The 18,781-nt window shown below is 38.3% G+C and overlaps 1 protein-coding gene across 2 annotated transcripts in view; it reads right to left on the reverse strand.

Annotated features, from left to right (window-relative positions):
- CBL (Cbl proto-oncogene) overlaps positions 1-18,781 on the reverse strand; it is a 74,794-nt gene that overhangs the window by 7,734 nt on the left and 48,279 nt on the right. For both annotated transcript variants that reach the window (XM_072954158.1, XM_072954159.1), the window contains 6 exons: positions 14,249-14,380; positions 13,781-14,161; positions 11,953-12,047; positions 2,318-2,458; positions 1,847-1,947; positions 972-1,154 (listed from right to left, as the gene is read on the reverse strand). In XM_072954158.1, the coding sequence (XP_072810259.1) occupies positions 972-1,154; positions 1,847-1,947; positions 2,318-2,458; positions 11,953-12,047; positions 13,781-14,161; positions 14,249-14,380 (1,033 nt within the window). The remainder of the gene's footprint in view (positions 1-971; positions 1,155-1,846; positions 1,948-2,317; positions 2,459-11,952; positions 12,048-13,780; positions 14,162-14,248; positions 14,381-18,781) is intronic.

Genomic DNA, 18,781 nt, shown 5'->3' on the forward strand with positions numbered 1-18,781 from the left:
GGAAAGAAAATGCTTGCAAATCCGGGAAGAGGAAATCCTCGTCTAGTAACGACGGGCTAATACCAACATATTATTGACCTGCTGTCAATCGGTACACGTGCTCTTCAGCTCCAAGGCTGGGTTTTATAGGTTCAACGGTTTTAGTCTACAGCCTCCTCCCTCTCAGCAGGACAATCTTCTAAACACACCAGGCACCTGTCCCACGGACAGTGACCATGCTGCCCCCCACATGGAACGCCTGCACCCGCACCACACTTCACACTGAGCAACAAGTTTTTACACACATTACTGCCTGCATTAGTTAAAAAACACTTCTGAAGGGCCAGAGAAGACAGTCAACTTCTTCTTTCACAAATAAGGAAAGAGAAATGAGCCGGAGTTGCAGTGAAGAGGCATGAAACAAGGTCGGGCGGTGGGGTATGCTGCCTGTTGGGGCAATTGGATGCCGTGCGTCTTTTTCACCAGCTGTCCTGAAGGCTGGCTTCCATTTCCAAAGTGACAGCCACTGTGGCTGCTGCCCTCCCAGGCAGCCACAGGTGCACGAACAGCTATAACAGACAAGGCCCAAATGCGGGCTGGCTCCAGGCCCATTCAGTGTGCTTTCCAGAGCCAGCACGTCTCCTTTCCAATGGGATAGGGCCCAGCAGTCAGCAATCTGTGGTCTGAACCATCAAGCTTAGTTACCACCATCATGATGCACATTCAGAAGAGGCAGAAATCTTATTTACCCCCACCACAGGAAGGGCCAAGATTTAAGGAACAACCTCATTTCTAAGTCTGGCAAAATCCTCGAGTCTGACTACAGTTTAACTTCCCAATTTGGGACCCAGGACCAATTTCCTCCCACTTAGACGTAATTTTTACTACATCCAGCTACTGACTCACTGTTACCAGGCAGTCATCTATTTTTCAGTATAAATAAGGAGCCACACAGCATTTTCGTATAAACCCAAGGTAGCCTGGAGACTCACTTGTTGTGGGATCACCTTCCAGAGACAGCCAGCCGAAGGAGGAGCTGGCGTTGGAGATGTCTGAGAGCGTGCGGCGGGCCAGCACCGCGGGCAAGGGTGGCCTGGGGACGTCATACCCATCGTCTTCGTTTTCTGATTCCTCAGGGCCAGTGTTGGCATGGGCTGCAGCCAAATTCCCTTCACCTAGAGAAGAGTTTGCACAGTTATCTTCCCTTCTTAATGAACTTCACCTTCTAACACACTTCAGTATAGGGGCATCCGTTCATTCAAGCATGTACAGAATCACACAGTTACTGAACATCCACGATGAACCAAACACCACGCCACCCTGCAGGCAGAGATAAAACAGGGAAAATAAAATCTGCACCAATCCTGCAGCTCTACTTTTCTGAACATGTCAAAGCTACCCTTGCCAAGGTTAACAGCCACTGATGCCCAAGACTCAAGCGCCACTTTACAGCATTCATTCAACATTTCCATCTGCATTTCACCTTGGAAGATCAGCCAAAGGGCCCTGCTGTGTGTGCTGTCTTCTTGAACTTTCAACTTGGTGAGCTAGTTAGTATGGGAATTGAGTATTCACCACCCACACACACAAGAATTTCATCACTGTTGAAAAGCAATGGGAATAAGAGGGAGCTAGCTACCAGCACTGCAGGTCCAGGCCAGGAAGAATAGAAAACACAAAAGGAACTAGCTACGTGAATGGGAAATAAACGAGATGAGGGGCTTTTGCTGCTATGGATCAAAGATATTTTGCAAAGAAAATTATTTAAAAGAATGTTCCCCTCAGACCAAGCTCTCATTGGCCAAACATTACAGGCTCATTCTTCCAGCACATTAATGACTGTTAAAGTAGCAGAATGACTACTCACCAAAGGTGCCGCTCTCTGTGGTAGATGGCACCGCCTGGGACTGGATATTATACATTGCTTCGTATGTACAGCTATCAACCTGCTGGTCACAATCACATGCCCTGAACCGGAAGGAAAGTGGCACAACGATCTTCAGAAACAGAATTCGGTTATCTGCAAACTTACTAAGATTCATCTATTTACAAATACTCCAGATCTGACTCTATCATGACACTCTCCTTCTACCAGTATCACTAGTAAGTATCGTAAGATCGACTCTTGTGACAAGTAATAGACGTGTGTTTTTGAAATTACTGTGGTGTTGAAGAAACATGAAGTTGAATTGCTGACAGCAGTAAAAGGCTTACAACATTAGGGGCTAGATACATCATTCTGCTTTATTTCTGGCTGGATAATGCTATGTGCAGGCAGCAAATCAAGCAGGTGAGGGGGTGTCAAATGAATTCCCAAACAGGATGGTTGTGAACCTACCATGAACTCTGGGTTGTCTCCAAAGGCCATTTCACCTCTGGCTTTTGAAGTCCCACAGGCCTAGAGGAGGGAGTCATATACTCTGTGTCTTCCTCATTTTCACACTGCTCCCCAGGTGGCAGCTTTGGCACAGGAAGAGGTCTGGAAGATGAAGAATGAAAGACAGCAAAAGAAAACAAGAAGAATAAACTGCTTTGTGATCATTTGAGATAATATGAAAATCACTGTAGTAGAAGAAATATACAATAGTATGATTCCATACACCCAAGAATGGTAATAAACATATAACAAGTTGCCAATTACTGTCTGACTCTAGGTGGTGAGACTACAGACACTTTTATTTCTTCAGCATTGATTATCTGTATTTTCTAAATGTTCTTTAATTAACACATATTACTTTCATTAAGAGAAAAAGGCCATTAAGAGGACAATCCAAAAATTTTCATTATAATTCTTTTCATTGATGATGTTAATAAAAATATAAAACTGCACCTCTTACTCATTAAGCATTTTGGCAATACATACTTTAAAACATTCAAATTCTTTTGTCACAGTAATTCTACTTTGGATGCATCTCTGGCTACGTACAAAGATGTTCAGTGAAGCAAATTTATTACAGAAAAAGCTTTTAAACTAAATATCCAACAATAGGGGAATGGTTAAATATGTGATGTTATAGCCACATTGTATAAAATATGTAATTAAAAGTGAGAATTTTGAAAAACTTGAACTGACAGGAAGAAGATGTAATACTAAGTTTTAAAAAAGGGAAAATATATAATATATCTTGATCCAAAATACACATACATTTTACATGCCTATTGCCATGGCCACATAACAAGCATTGTCTGTCTGCCTAGAACAGCTAGCTATAAAAGCAGGAAAAAATATAAAGGAAAGAAGGCACTGGAGAGCAACCAAGTAGCCAAGATTTAAGAGGCCAAGATTCCACAGGGAGGGAGAATACACTGCAGTAAGCCCCATATTAGGGGTTCTGAACTTGGGGTTCCAAGGTAGTTTCAATAGGCTGAGAGAGGGACTGGAATTTGGGGGTACCACAGTGGTCACAAGAGGCCAAAACTTCTAGGGAGGGGAATAGCAGAGAAGTGGGCCTAAAACCCTGCCTACAGTGTTCCCTAGAGCTACTGCTCATCCTTGACCTACGCAGGCCAGGGACTAGATCTGAGACACCGAGCAGAAAGTAGCAACTGAGCTGCTGAACAGAGACTTTGGTTGTCTTGTCAAATTAGAGAGATCAAGTTGGAGTTAACAGACATAGCCTTCAAAATAATTACAATTTATACATCCAATAAAAAAAGAGGACGGGGCATTTTACTAGAAAACTAGAGTTTTTTTTTTTAATCACATGGAAATTCCATAACCTAAAAACAGTATCTGGAGAACAGAATAGATGGATTTGGGGCAGATTAGAAACTGCAAAACAGAAGATTAGGGAACTGGAACAGAGTAGAAACTATTCAGAATCAAGAACAGAGAGTAAAAAAAGAACGGAAAACACAGAAATGAGCAAAAGAGCTAAATGAAGCATGCTGAAAAGGTCCAACATGAGGTGACTGGAGTTGCAGGGAGGAGACAGAGATGCACTATCCAGTCTATTTTAAGAAATAGTGGCTGAGATTTCCTAAAATTGATTTAAAAAAAATCAAATGATAAATTAAGAAAGATAAATATAAAGAAAACTATAGAGGTGCATTATAGTAAGACTGTTGGGATCCAAAGACAAAGTGGGGTCTTATAAGTAGTCAGGACAAGAAACATTACCATTAAAGCAGCAACATTAAGCTAATTTTCCAATAGAAACAATGGAAGTCAGGCAGTGGGATGATATCTTTAAAGTGCTAAAGGAAGTAACTCCAGTTCAGAACACAGTCGACTTCTGAACAACATGGGTCTGAACTGCATGAATCCTCTTTTATGCAGATTTTTCCCCATAAATACACACTGCAGTACAATATAACTCGCAGTTGGCTGAACCTGCAGATGGGAAACTGTGGATATGGAGGGGCCCACTGAAGTTATATGTGGATTTTCAACTGCACGGAGGGTCACTCCTTCTAACCCCTGAGTTGTTCAAGGGTAAGCTGTACTATATACTCAGTGAAAGTACCTTTTAAAAAGAACGAAAGTGAAATGAAAGATATTTTAAGTCAAACAAAATTGAGGAGAATCCACTGACAGAAGATACACTAACACACTCCCTTCTTTCTCTCCCTCTCTCTCTAAAGAAAGTTATCTGGGCAGAAGGAAAAATAATCCAGATGAAAGTGTGGCAAAGCAAGAAGAAATGAGGAGTACTAGAGGATAAATCTGTGGGAAATTTAAATGTCCAATAGTGTTAAGAGGTGCTGATTCAAAGCAGACTCTAATGAGTCAAAGATGCATGCTGGAACCCCTAGGATAACTATTAAAAGAGTATCAGGAGTGAAATGGTATAATAAAAAATATTTTAATCCCTAAGAAAGAAAGTAGAAAAAAAATGAAGAAAGAAAAGATGGGGGAAATGGGGGAAAGAGTAGGAACAAATATTCTAATTATTTTAAAACAAAGAATGCTAGATTGGATTTAAAGGGAAAAAAAGCCAACAACTATATTCTGCTTATGAGAAGCATAACTTCAACATAAGGACACAGAGAAGTTGAAAGTAAAAGGATGGAAAAAGATCATGAAAACACTAAAAGAGAGCTGATGTAGCCATTTTAATGTGAGTCAAAGCAGACTAAGACTGGTTAGAAGTAGAACCAGACAGTAAATGGAATAATAAAAACAATTATTATTTAGTCAATAATTCTCAATTTCTATGTACCCATATTACATAGGTTACATATACAACACAAATGGACAGAACTGAAAGAAAATGAAACAAATCAGCAGGGAGATGGCATATTTGAATACAATTAACAAAACTGACATATAAAGACTGCCGTGCCCAACAACTGCAGGATACACACTCATAAAATGAAGGTGGTAATGTGTGTGGAATTTACCATAAACTAGTCGATAAAGAAGATCTCAGAGTATGGTTTCTGACTACACTGGAATGAAGCTAGAAAGCAGTAACAGAAGAGTAACCAGAAAATCTTCTAATATTTGAAAATCAGGCAACACATACATAACTGATGAACCAAAAAGAAACCACTAAGGGAGAACCATATATTTTGAAGTGAATGTCAATGAACACATACCAAAATCTATAGAATGCAGCTAAAGCATCCATTATTGACAGAATGTTTGTTTGTGTCCTCCCCAAAAGTAACACATTGGGGCCCTAATCCCCAGTGTGGCTGTACCTGGAGATGGGGCATCTGAGGAAGTAATTGAGGTTGGATGAGGTCATGAGGAAGGGTCTCTGATTCAACAGGACTGGTGTCCTTCTAAGAGACACCAGAGAGCTTGCTGTTGCCCTCGACACCTCTCCCTGCCTGCACCTATCAAGGAAAGGCCATGTGAGGACGCAGTGAGAAGGCTATGCAAGCATGCCAGCCAGTAAAAGAGTCTTCACCAGAAACTGAATATGATGACATCCTGACCTTGGACTTCCAGTCTCCAAAACCGTAAGAAAATTAAATTCTGCTGCTCAAACCACCCTGTCTGTAGTATTTCGTTATGGCAGCCTGAGCAGATTAATACAGCGTCCATCTCATGAAGCTAGAAAAATAACAAAACCTACAGAAAACTGGAAGAATAAAATAAAGGGGAGAAAGTAAAGAGACAAAAAGCAGATACACAAGGATACTGGGAAGATGGCGGAGTAGAAAGCCACCTGGACAATGGCACTGGCAGAAGCGGCCTGATTCAACTATTCAGGACTCTAGAGTCTATTGAAGGCTTGCAACTTGTAGGTGAAGACTCGGATACTAAACTGCTATCAATTTCAGCTCTTAGCATAGTAGCAGCTACCCATTCCTAACCCTGGCCACATGGCAGGCAGCTGTGCGTAAGTTCCTGAAGCAGCTACCACACAGCTGCAGGGTGGGCAAAAAGGACTTAGCCCTCCAAATACTGGGGATCTGTGCTCTGATGGCTGACTGCTGCTCTTGTTTACAGAAGTGCTGACAAAGGGGTGGCAGCCACTGTTGTTGTACTGCCACCCACTGTTGCAAGCTCCTCTCTGACTAAGTGACTTCCATGAGATTTAAAGGGCTGGTCCGCCTTTTTCTTTCCCTTCTTTTTTCACTCTTCCCCTTTTGGGAGCCAGGTATTAAAGACTAGGACATTCAAAAATAACCACATATATGGAGAAAGTTAAAAACTGACCACACATGCCCAAGAAAAGGTTCGGAAAACACCTAAGAAGACATTAGATTTACACTCAGACTGACCCTCCACACTCAGACAGCCTACAACAATAAAAAAATAAAAATAAAATAACAAAAACAGCAAAACCTAGCAAAGGAGACTCTGATTTCCAGAGTTAGCACATAATTAAATTCAAATGTTCAGTATGCAACAAAAAAAATTACAAGGCTAACACAGAAACAGGATAGTATGGCCAATTCAAAGGAAAACAGTAAGTCTGAAGAAGATTCCCTGAAAAAGACTTGATGGCAAATATATCAGACAAACACTTCAAAATAACTGTCTTAAAGATACTCAACTAAAGGAAGATGTGGAGAAAATCAAGGAAACAATTTGTGAATAAAATGGAAATATCAATAGGAACAGAAAGCTTAAAAAGAAACCCAAAAGAAATTCTGGATCTGAGAAGTACAGTAACTGAAATGAAATGTAAATGGGTTAAATTCTCCAATCAAAAGACAGAGACTGGCAGATTGGATAAAATATGCATGATCCAATCATATACTGCCTACAAGAGACTCTCTTGACACTCAATGATACAAACAGGCTGAAAGCAAAAGGATGGAAAAAGTTATTCCATGCAAATAGTAATCAAAAGAGAGCAGGATGGCTATAGTTGTATCAGACAAAAGAGACTTGAAATCAAAAGAGGTTACAAGAGACAAAACATTATACACAGCTAGAAGATAAAGCAATTATAAACATTTATATACCTAGTGACAGACCAACAAAACATATGAAGCAAAAACTGACAGAACTGAAGGGAGAAACACAGCTCTACAGTAACTGTCGGCGATTTTAATATCTCACTCATAATCATGGATAGAACAACAGGCAGAAGATAAGTAAGGAAAAAGAGAACTTAAACAAAAAACCAAGTGGATGTTAACAGATAAATACAAAAAACTCTACTGAATAGGAACGACACACACATTCTTCTCAAATACACATAGGACACTTTCCAGACAGATTATGTAAGGCCACAAATTAAGTCTCAATGGACTTAAAAGATAGATATCATACAAAGTATCTTCTCCGATTACAACAGATGAAGCCAGAAATCAGTAACAAAAATAAAACTGAAAATTCAAGAATTTGTGGAAATTAATGATACACTGTTTTTTGAAGTTCTCTCCACTGACCTTTCTTTCCTTAAAAAAAGAAAAAAGGCAACACAAGACATATATATGGCTTTGTAGCCATTTCAAAATTACAGCAAAAACTCAAATATCACATCAATTTAAAATGCTTTGTTTATCCTCCCAATTTTGCTTTCTATGGTAACTGTATTTATCACAGAGAAGGAACTACAGAATCACCCTGTAAAATGATACACTTTTAAGTAACTGTGTGGCTAAACCACACTGACTCCATTTTGTCTGCTCCATCTTAGGCCCACAGTCCTTTCCCTCCCTTTCTGTGAGACTGAGCTTTAACTACTCACAAGAAATATGCCCACGCCAGAAAAGTTGCCTATCATCTTTTACCTTGGCCTTCATCTGATATGAAAACTGGAAGAGAGCCTTTTGCTGACACAGATGGTTAATGGTCTGTGAGGAAATAATGGTCATGAGACCCCCAGGGGGAAGGAAACCCCACCCCCACCCCAGTTTCTGCTGCCGCGAATGTGTTTCTCCCTTAGTAGTCAGATTCTAACTTTGGCCCCTTCAAATTCCCCTGTACCCCTTCCAGTGATGTGGATGCCTCTGGATGGTCGTCCACCGATACTGCCTAAAGAAAATTGTAAACTTCTTGATTGTACTTTATGGAGTTGCCTGCTTTGCTTTTTTGATCTCAAAGTTCCTTCTCATTTTGGCGGATATTATTCAATATCCCCACTTTCAAACAATAACCAACAGATCAAGGAAGAAATTACAATGGAAATTAAAAAATACTTAAAGGTGAATGAAAACAAAAAACATACCAAAACTCATGGGACACAGCAAAAGTCGTGCTAATGGGGGAAATTTATAGCTATCAATGCTTACATTGAAAAACAAGAAAGATCTCAAGTCAGTAACCTAACCTTACAACTTAAGAAACTAGAAAAAAAACCAACTAACCCCTAGGCTAGCAAAAGGAAGGAAATAATACAGATTAGAGCAGAGATAAATAAAACAGAGGATAGGAAAATAAGAGAGAAGACTCAAATTACTAAAATCAGAAATGAAAGTGGGACATTACTACTGATTATACATAAGTAAAAAGGATTATAAGAGAGCACTATGAACAACTGACACCAGAAAATTAGATCACCTAGATGAAATACACAAATTCTTAGAAACACAAGAATTACCAAGGCTACATCATGAAGAAGTAGACAATCCGAATAGACCTGTACCTAGTGAGGAGACTGACTCACTAATTTTAAAAGACTCCCAAAGAGAAAAGCCCTATACCTGACGGCTTCACTGGCGAATTCCACCAAACAATTAATGACAAACGAATACCATTCCTTCTCAAACTCCTTCAAAATTGAAGCGGGAACACTTCCTAACCTACTTCATGAGGCCAGTATAACCATGATACAAAGCCAAACAAAGACACAAGGAAAGAAAACTACAGACCAGCATCCCTTACGAACATTGATGCAAAGACCTCAACAAAGTATTAGCAAAAAGAATTCAGCAGCATATTAAAAAGATTACATATAATGAATGACCAAGTGGGATTTACACCTGGAACACCTGGAAAGGATGGTTAAACATATGAAAATTGATCAATATAATATCCCACATCAACAAAGTGAAGGAAGAAATCCCATGTGATCATTTCAATTGATGCAGAAAGAGAATCTGAAAAAATTCAACACTCTTTCATGATAAAAACATTCAACAAAATAGAAGTAGAAGTAACCTCAACATGATAAAAGCCATATATGAAAAACTCACAGCCAGCATCATACTCAATGGTGACAGACTGAAAGCTTTCCCTATAGGATTAGGAACAAGGCATGGATGTCCACTTTCACTTTTTCAATTCAACATAGTATTGGAAATTCTAGTCAAATCAATTAGGCAAGAAAAAGAAGTAAAAGGCATCCAAATGGAAAGGAAGAAGTAAAAGTATCTCCCTGTTTGCAGATGATGTGATCTTATATGTAAAACACCTTAAGTCTCCACAGAAAAGCTGTTAGAGCTAATAAATGATTTCAGCAAAGTAGCAAGATACAAAGTCAACACAAAAATCATTTGCATTTCTATACATGAACAATAAACAGCTTGGAAAGGAAATTTCAAAAACAATTCCATTTACAACAGCATCAAAAAGAATAAAATACTTAGGAATTAACCAAAGGGTGAAAGACTTGTACAATGAAAACTACAAAACATTTCTGAAAGAGATTAAATAAGACAAGTAGAAATAATCCCATGTTCATAGATTGGAAGACTTACTACTGTTAAAATGTTAGTGCTATCCAAAGCGATCTACAGATTAAATGCAATCTCTATCAAAATCCCAATGATGTTTTCTGCAGAAACAGAAAGACTCATCCTAAAATTTATAGGGAATATCAAGGGACCCTGAATAGCCAAAACAATCTGGGGTTGCGGGGGAGGGAACTGAAGGACTCACACATTCTGATTTCAAAACTTATTACAAAACTACAGTAATCAAAAGGAAGTGGTGTTGGCATAAAGACAGACACACATACCAATGGGATAGAGTGGGAAGCCTTTTGAAATAAATCATCATATATATGGTCAAATCATTGTTGCCAGGACCATTTAATGAGGAAAAAACAGTCTTTTCAACAAATGGTGCTAGAAAAACTGGATATTCGCATGCAAAAGAGAGAAGCTGGACTCTTATTTAATACCATGTGTGAAAATTAACTCCAACTGGATCAGGGACCTAGATGTAAGACCTAAAACTAAACTCTAAAATAAAACCTCTTAGAAGAAAACGTAAGACAAAAGCTTCATAACATTTGGTTCAGCAATGATTTCTTGGACATGACACCAAAGGCATAGGTAACAAAAGGAAAAAATAAACAAATTGAAGTTCATGAAAATTTAAAAATTTTGTGCATCAAAAAGACACTAACCAGAGGAAAATAACAACCCAAAGAATGGGAGAAAATATTTGTAAATCATATATCTGATAAGGGATTAATATACAGAATACATAGGAAATTTCTAAACTCAACAACAAAAAAGCACTGATTAAAAATGGGCAAATACCTTAAACAGACATGTCTCCAGAAAAGATATATGAATATGATATATGAAAAGACATTCAACATCACTAATTGTCAGGGAAATGGAAATCAAAACTATAATGAGATACCACCTCATAAACATTAGTATGGCTACTATCTAAAAACCCCAGAAAATAAGGAGTGTTGGCGAGGACTTAGAGAATTCAGGACCCTTGTGCTGGAGCCCACTATTGGTAAGGATATAAAACAGACTAGCTATTGTGCGAATAGTATGGTGCTGATGCCTCAAAATGATTAAGATTCAGTAATTCTAATTCTGGGTACGTACCCAAAAGAACTAAAGTAGGATCTCAGAGATATTCACCCACATTCACAGCAGCATTATTCACAATAGTTCAAATGTGGAAGCAACCCAAGTGTCGTCCATCTATCGATGAATAGATAAACAACATGCAGTGCATAGATATAATAGAGTATTATTCAGCCTTAAAAAGGAAGAAAGTCTGCAACATGCTACCACATGGATGAACTTTAAGGACGTTACGCTAAGCAAAATAAGCCAGTCACAAAAGGACAAATACTGTATGATTCCACTTACATAAGGTACTTAGAGTAGTCAAAATCATTAAGACAGAAAGCATAATGGTGGTTGTCTGGGGCTGGGAGGAGGGAACAATGAATGGGGAGTTAGTGTTTAAGGGGTACAGAGTTTCCATTTTCTAAGATGAAAAAACTCATGGGGATGGATGTTGGTGATGGATGCACAATGTGAATATATTTAACACCATTGAACTGTTTACCTATAAATGAGTAAGATGGTAAACTATGTGTATTTTACCACAATAAAAAAAAATCAGCTATCTAAGAATTAAGAATTAAAATAACAATTTTAAAAAGAAATTTTTAAAAACCAACTAAAATTGCTTCTTTGAAAAGATAATAAAATTGATGAGCTCCAGCAACACTGATCATGTACACATACACAGGGAAGATAATGGAAACAAACAGTCCAAAACATAACGATTTTTACATAATGGAAATACAGGTCAATTTTTATTTTCTTCTTTATACTCCTCTGGGTTTCCTAAACTTTCTGTAAGTAAGCTGTTTAAAAATATCAACTCTACTGTATGAAATACAGCTTTAGTAAACTTACCTGGCAGCCAGAGAATAAATGGCATTGGCAGAAGCAGAAGGTTTGATTTTCGGATGCTCACTCTCTGGACCTGCTAATGGGCTGCTATTCATATTCTGGAAAGAAAAGTGTTGAAAAAGAATCTTCTTCATATAGCTTAGTGTATCTCCTCTTACCTATTTAACCTATTCAAAATAACAAGAACAATCATACAGAGACCTCACCGTCAATGCCATACTTAGGGGTTACTGTATGTGACAAAAGCAGAGTTGAAAGTTCAACTGTAAGAGTTAGGGAGACAGATCTAAAAAGAGCCAAGGAAATGGGGCTGTTTGCTTTAATTCTAGAAAGACTTGAGAAAATTGGTTGTCTGCACAAATACCATTCTATCTTTAAAAATCTATACATCTTTCTACATTGATGCTACCAAAAGTCAAACCTAATTCACTCTCACTAATCAGACTGCCTATGACATAAATGCCACTTAAATGCTGAGTTACATTCCCCCTTCCCTTTCAATCAAGAAATACGCAGTTCATTTAAGGGCCACAGCATTTCCCAACTTCATCCTCCAATTCCATCTTTTTCTTAGATTTCCAACTACCTACTGGCCAATTTTTCCTTCAATGGCTCATCTCAAATTCAACATGTCCCTAGTTAGCCAAGTTCAAAACCTCTGGGGTGCATGCATGTGTGTATGTGTGATTTCTCACCATTTTTTCCACCCCCTGACAGCCTTCAAGCCTCACTGGCTCTTTGTTTCGTGCTGTTTAAAGTCTCTATCTAATCTGGCTGCCTCCTTCTGCTCCTAGACAAGGATTCTCCCTCTTGTTTACTTAGTACCGGCTATTCGAAATGCCTTTGTTACTCCTCAAATAGACCCTCCCAAACTCACTTGCTTTCCCCTTCATCCCCTTCAATCTTCTCCCATTGCTCCAGGTCTTTGCTCAGAATTGTATCCTATCCCTCCACGTACCTCTCATCCCAACTCGAGCTTTCCCTATACCCTGTTTTTGCCCTATTTTTCTCCACAGCATTCATCAGTGTCCAACATCTCATATGTTTTATTAACTTATTTATTTTCCATCTTTCCTTCTGTAGAATGTAAACTGTGTGAGGGAAAGATTTTTTGTTGAGTGTATAAATGAACTAACAAAGGAAAGAATATACCTCTCCCACCCCCAGTTCTCGTCCCCTTATTCTCATGCTTATCCAATAGACCGTTAACCGTTTTCAATCTATTCTCTTTCCAATCCATTTTGCATACCACTCCTAGATTCCTCTCTTTAAATTATCATTTTGGTCATGTCACTCCACTAATTTAAAATCTTCAAATGCTCTTCATTTATACCAAATAAATTCCAATTTTGGGGCGAGTGGGTATTCAAAGTCCTCTCATCTAGCAGCAATGTTCCTTTCTAGCCCCTTTTCCTACTCTGATACACAAAACTTCTGTTCCACTCAAATTAAACTTCTTCTTAATCCATAATACACCTTAAGCATTTCTGTCATTGTAGCTCTATCTTAAAACTGTATCCACTTTGGAAAGAATACTTCAAATACTGGTGCCACTCCTTCCATGAAGCCCTCACGATTGCTCTATCTGGAAATAATCTCTCCTTTTGCTAAAACTAAAATGTTTTCTATTTATGCTACTCATGGCATACACACACACACACACACACACACACATTTATTGTATTTACAAACATACTAACATATACACTCCTTGAGGGTAGGGATTATGTTATATCATCTCTGAATCATGTACAAAACATACCACAAAACTGACCCATTCAATACCATCCACAAATATTTGTTACTGGGATAATTACAAAATCAAACTCACCGTGGAGGTATCCAGACTGAATGTGCTTCCGAGCCTGGGCACGTCGGCTCTGGGTTCCATTTGGGAGGGCAATGAAAATGGAAGTGAGTGCCGGTTGGTTAATTCTCTCCCTGTCCAGGGGTCACTAGGGTTTGGGGCAACTACTGGTACTTTGGGGACTGGCCGAGGCAGCCATGATATTTCTCCAACGCGGCCAGAGGGGACAGGGGGCAGTTTGTCTCTGGAAGGACAGTCGCCTGGTGTACAAGGCAAGGGGCGTCTCTGAGGCCGGGTTTCTGCTCCAACAGAATATGGCCGGTCTGGAGGGGGTGGTGGTGGAAGATCTCGAAGAGTGGGAGGTATTGGTAATGGTTTGTCCTTATGCAGGGAGCCAGAAGGAGCCTATGGAAGCATGATGGAAGCAATCAATCAAAACCCACTAATCCACAACAAAGAATCAGAAAACTGTAGAAATGGATAATGTTTTACCTTAGAAGCAGTTCCAAGACCAGAAGCACTCGAAGGAATAGATACTCGCTGTTGTAGAAGGTCAAGCCGGGGTGGCACTGGGGGAAGGGAAGCTTGTGGGGCCATGGAGAATGGAGAAGGAGGCCGTTCCACCTAACACAAATAAAATTTCCTAATGGGTTATTCTTGTCTGCAGAAGTGGCATCTCTCAACTCCTCCTAAAGTCATAAACAGCAAGTACTACGTAAACACTGAATATACCACTGGGCCTGACTTTGGCTTTGGCATGAGGCAGTGCTTCCTGAATCATTTTTATGTCACCATCAGAGGGCGCTCTCAATCACAGAAATACCATGCAGATGCACGCTATAGACAAATATATCTAGAAATGGCTGTGCTTCTTAGCTTATAATTAAAAAATTTTTTAACAATTTCCCATCGTCTCATCTTCAGAGAAAGAAAAAAGCCTTTCAAGATTAAAAATAAAAAAACATACAAAATGAAAGGGACAGGCATTAACCTCTCAACAAATCACTTAGGAAAATAATGTTTAAGGGGCAGAATGAAGAGATCAAAGTTGATAAATTCTCCATGGGTTATTATGATTAAAAGAAAAGAGATTTATAAGAGGAAATGATCAATCATGAAAATCATCTTGAGTTCTTCCAAAGAAGTAAGTTATTTCAATTCAATAATTAAAAGGAATTAATTTTTTTTTGGTCAATTTGTATTCTAAAAATTGAGGTGTCAAATCAAAATAAACAAATACATGTATAACCTTTTTCATTTTCCTGCCTACAGCAAGGTGATGAGTAGCTGATAAGCTTGTCCAAGTAAGCTGTCAAGAGATATACAAGAATTTATACAAAATACTACTTCACATCTGCATTCTCTAACAAAGCAAAACAGAGAGAAAATAGGCAAATGTATTACAAGCACTTACATAAGATGACAGAAAAAAACCACCATCCCCATACTCTGTCCTGTCATTAATGCTGGGTGATGAATGAGGGAAGAGAAAGCCTGCACCATGAGCTACTTGCTTTCACCTGTGCTCAAGAAAATGGGTTCCATGCCAGTGGAGTGTGAGTAGTCAAACACCTCAAGGTGTTTGAAATGAAAGTTAGTTATGAAAGTGAAGTTACTAGTCAAACTCACTCTCCCTTCATCAATATCTAGTCAGTCACTGTATCTTGTTGATTTTTCCATAAAAGAATCTCATATCAGTATCTTCCTTTTCATTCTACTTATCAACCTCAGACCTGGTTTATTAAAACCACCTTCTAGTGATTCTCCCAAATTCTAGTTTCTTATCTCACTCACCAAATCCTTTTGCTCACCATTATCAGCTTAACCATCTTTAAAATACTCATTAGGTGAAAAACCATCCATACCTAACACCCACTTTCCCACGTCATAAAATGTCACTCTCCTGCCTGGCTTTCACAGGTCTCTCTAATTGGGTCTCCCTAACCAACAGTATTTTCCATAATTTCTTATTTTGGAATTCCTACCTCCTTGACTTTGTTCAATTTGTTTCTTAGTTTGGAAGGCCTTCTCTGCCTATTTTGATCCCTCCCACCATCCATCTCTCCTTCTCATTCCTAAAGTGCAGAGGGTTGAGCTAATCATATCCCTCAATTCATGTCTTAAAATCTAACTGATCCCTGCGATGTTCTTTTATCTCAACGTGTAATAAAGTTCCAGAAAAGGAGAAAAGCACATATGGGGATGAAATTATCAAAGAAATAATATAAGAACAACTCTAAGATCTAAGCAACAAAAATATCCATATAGAAAGTGTTCACTGCATAGCTAACCCGATGAAAGAAAAGAAACCCATAACCAACCAACCAACCAACCACACCCTTAAATTTGCAGGGAATCAGGGATAAGGAAGATACCTTAAAAGCTAAATATACTAGAGCAAAAATACACTAGTAACTAGAAGTCACTGAAGCCATAACAATTTATAGTTGAATTTTTCCAACCTAGAATTCTGTAACTAGTCAGTCTGAGGGTTGAATAATGACATTTTGAGATACAAAACATCTCAAAAAATTTCACCTCTCACCTTTTCACAGGAAGCTCTGTTGAGGACATACCCCACCCAAAGAAGTAAAGCAAGAAACAGAAAAACATGAGTCAAGAAATAGGCACTCCAACACAGAGGAGATGCAATGAAGTCCAGTGATGATGGGGAGGGGAGACCCCAGGGTGACATGGAACGCAGCACACCCCAAGTACAACCAGTCCAGATGGAGCCAACGCATGGAAGACTCCCATAGGTCACTATACTATATTATATACTATTCACTAGATTAATGGGTTAGTAGAATTTACCTCATAGAAAATTATATTGAGAGGATATCTGACAGCATGGTAAGACTTGGTAGTGACAGGTACAAACTGAAAACTAAGGAAATAAAAACATCAATTATCTCAGAAAAGCAGAAGATTGTATAAGAAGGCAAAGGTAATTATATTATAGCATATTACTTGACACAGTAGAGAGCAAAATCACTTAAAAATTGAATAGAGATATAGCCAAAAAAAATTCAAATTAACTACAGCCAGAATATATGGAATAAAAAAGAGGGAGATAAGAGATTTAAACCCTTCTCTATAATACCAGAAGTAAACAGGTAAGTAATATTGCAGAATTAAGAGACAGTAGTAGAGCATATGGTTAAGAAACAGTTTTAAGAAATGAAAAATCTGATGGGACAGAGAGAGGAGTTGGAGGCAGGGAAGTGACATTTCTATAAGGTTTTTAGCAATTCTTTTACACTTAAGAAAAAAGTCTATGAGCATTTATCACATGAATTTTTGAAAAAGTAGATTCACTATTTTAAAAACAAATCAAAATAAAACAAACAGCAACAAAACAATAAACAACAGCTACTAAGATGTGGCAAAACAGGCACTCTCATAGCCTCAGATATTTTGGGAGTGACTTTAGGACAAAAAAATTGGGAACTAATTTTAAAGTCCATCCAAAAAAAGTTAGATAATTTTACTCAAGTATTTTAGTAATACAAAGTAGATAATGAACTATAAGGTACAAAGGATAATAAGATGAAACATCCCTGCAGAACCTACCATTCAGCTAAAAAATGGATTCTGGTATCTGCAGAGACTGCTGGACCCAATCCCTGTGGAAACTGAGGGACGACTGTGATTTGTTATGGCAACAACAGAATACTAACACGTGGATGTATGATTTCTTACTGATGGACACTTTTCATTATTACAAATAATGCTGTAAGAATACAGTATCTATATCTTTGTGTACTTGTTGAGTATTTCTTTAGGATAAATTCCTAGAAATGGAATTGTTAATTCAAACTGTAAATATCATAAACATTTTGATAGATGTCAAATATCCTCCAAAAAGATGGAACTAATCTGCACCCACAGTGACACTGACTGTGTCTGTTTCTTCACAGTGAGTACTACCCATCTATAAAATTTCATGAAGAAAAAAGGGTATTTTAATTTCAAACAAATACATATACGAATGATCACTTCTTTATCTTATTATTCAGCTTCCTTAACACTTCAGGAGTTACCAGTAAATTTTCATGAATGAACAGCCAGCAATCTATGTAAGAACATAAAACTGCTTTAGAGGTCAAATGAATCTCTTAAAATGAAATCAAAGAACCTGTTATAAGGGGCCAAGACTACTGCCAACTTCAAAAAACACAAGAATATACTGCTCAAATAGTCCAGGTTTCCTCAACTATCCATTACTGATACAGCATAGATAAATTTATCAATTCCTGCTTTGAAGCGTTTTCAATTCCCAAACATCCAAAGAAATTACTATATGCTCAATTTTGAGCAGCTAACACAAATGAGACATGGCTCTTGCCTTCTAGGAACTTACAGTATAATGAGAAATACTTTAAATAAAATATTACAAAGTGATAAGTTCTATGGCAGACATATTCATAGAGTCCCAGAAATACCTGCCCAGATCTAGATTGTATGTGTGTAAATACATGTGAGTTGACGGTGGGGGAAGCAGGGTACAGTCCGGAAAGGTTTCCTAAGAAATGCGAATTGAGCTAAATTACATAGAAACTGTCAGGACAAAAGCATGAAGAAATTTTTAGTGCTACAGCCTTGCTGGATCACAAAATACAAAGTGGAAAGGATTATCAGGGCAAAGTGCCTAGAAAGGAGAATGGACTCATTAAACCCACTAAGGTTTGAGAAGTCATTAAAGAGTGTGAGGCAAAGGGATGAGGAGGTCAGGTGTGTATTGCAGATCAACGACTCCGCTAGCAGGGAGAAAAGATGATTATGAGAACCGGAAATAAAGCAGTGGCATTGAGTACAGAGAGGAGGAGATACAATCATTTAAGAGATAAAAATCCATCCTTTCATTATTTATTGAGCACCTACTATGTGCCAGACAGTGTAGTGCTGATACAAAAGAAAGCTTTTTGTACCAAAAAATGCATCCCATGAAGTTGTAACAGTCTAAACAAGAGAACTGACAGCATATTAGAGTCTTTGTTTGCCCTACATTTATTAAAACCCCCA

Source organism: Vicugna pacos, chromosome 33 (genome assembly GCF_048564905.1).
Source record: "Vicugna pacos chromosome 33, VicPac4, whole genome shotgun sequence".
NCBI lineage: Eukaryota > Metazoa > Chordata > Mammalia > Artiodactyla > Camelidae > Vicugna > Vicugna pacos.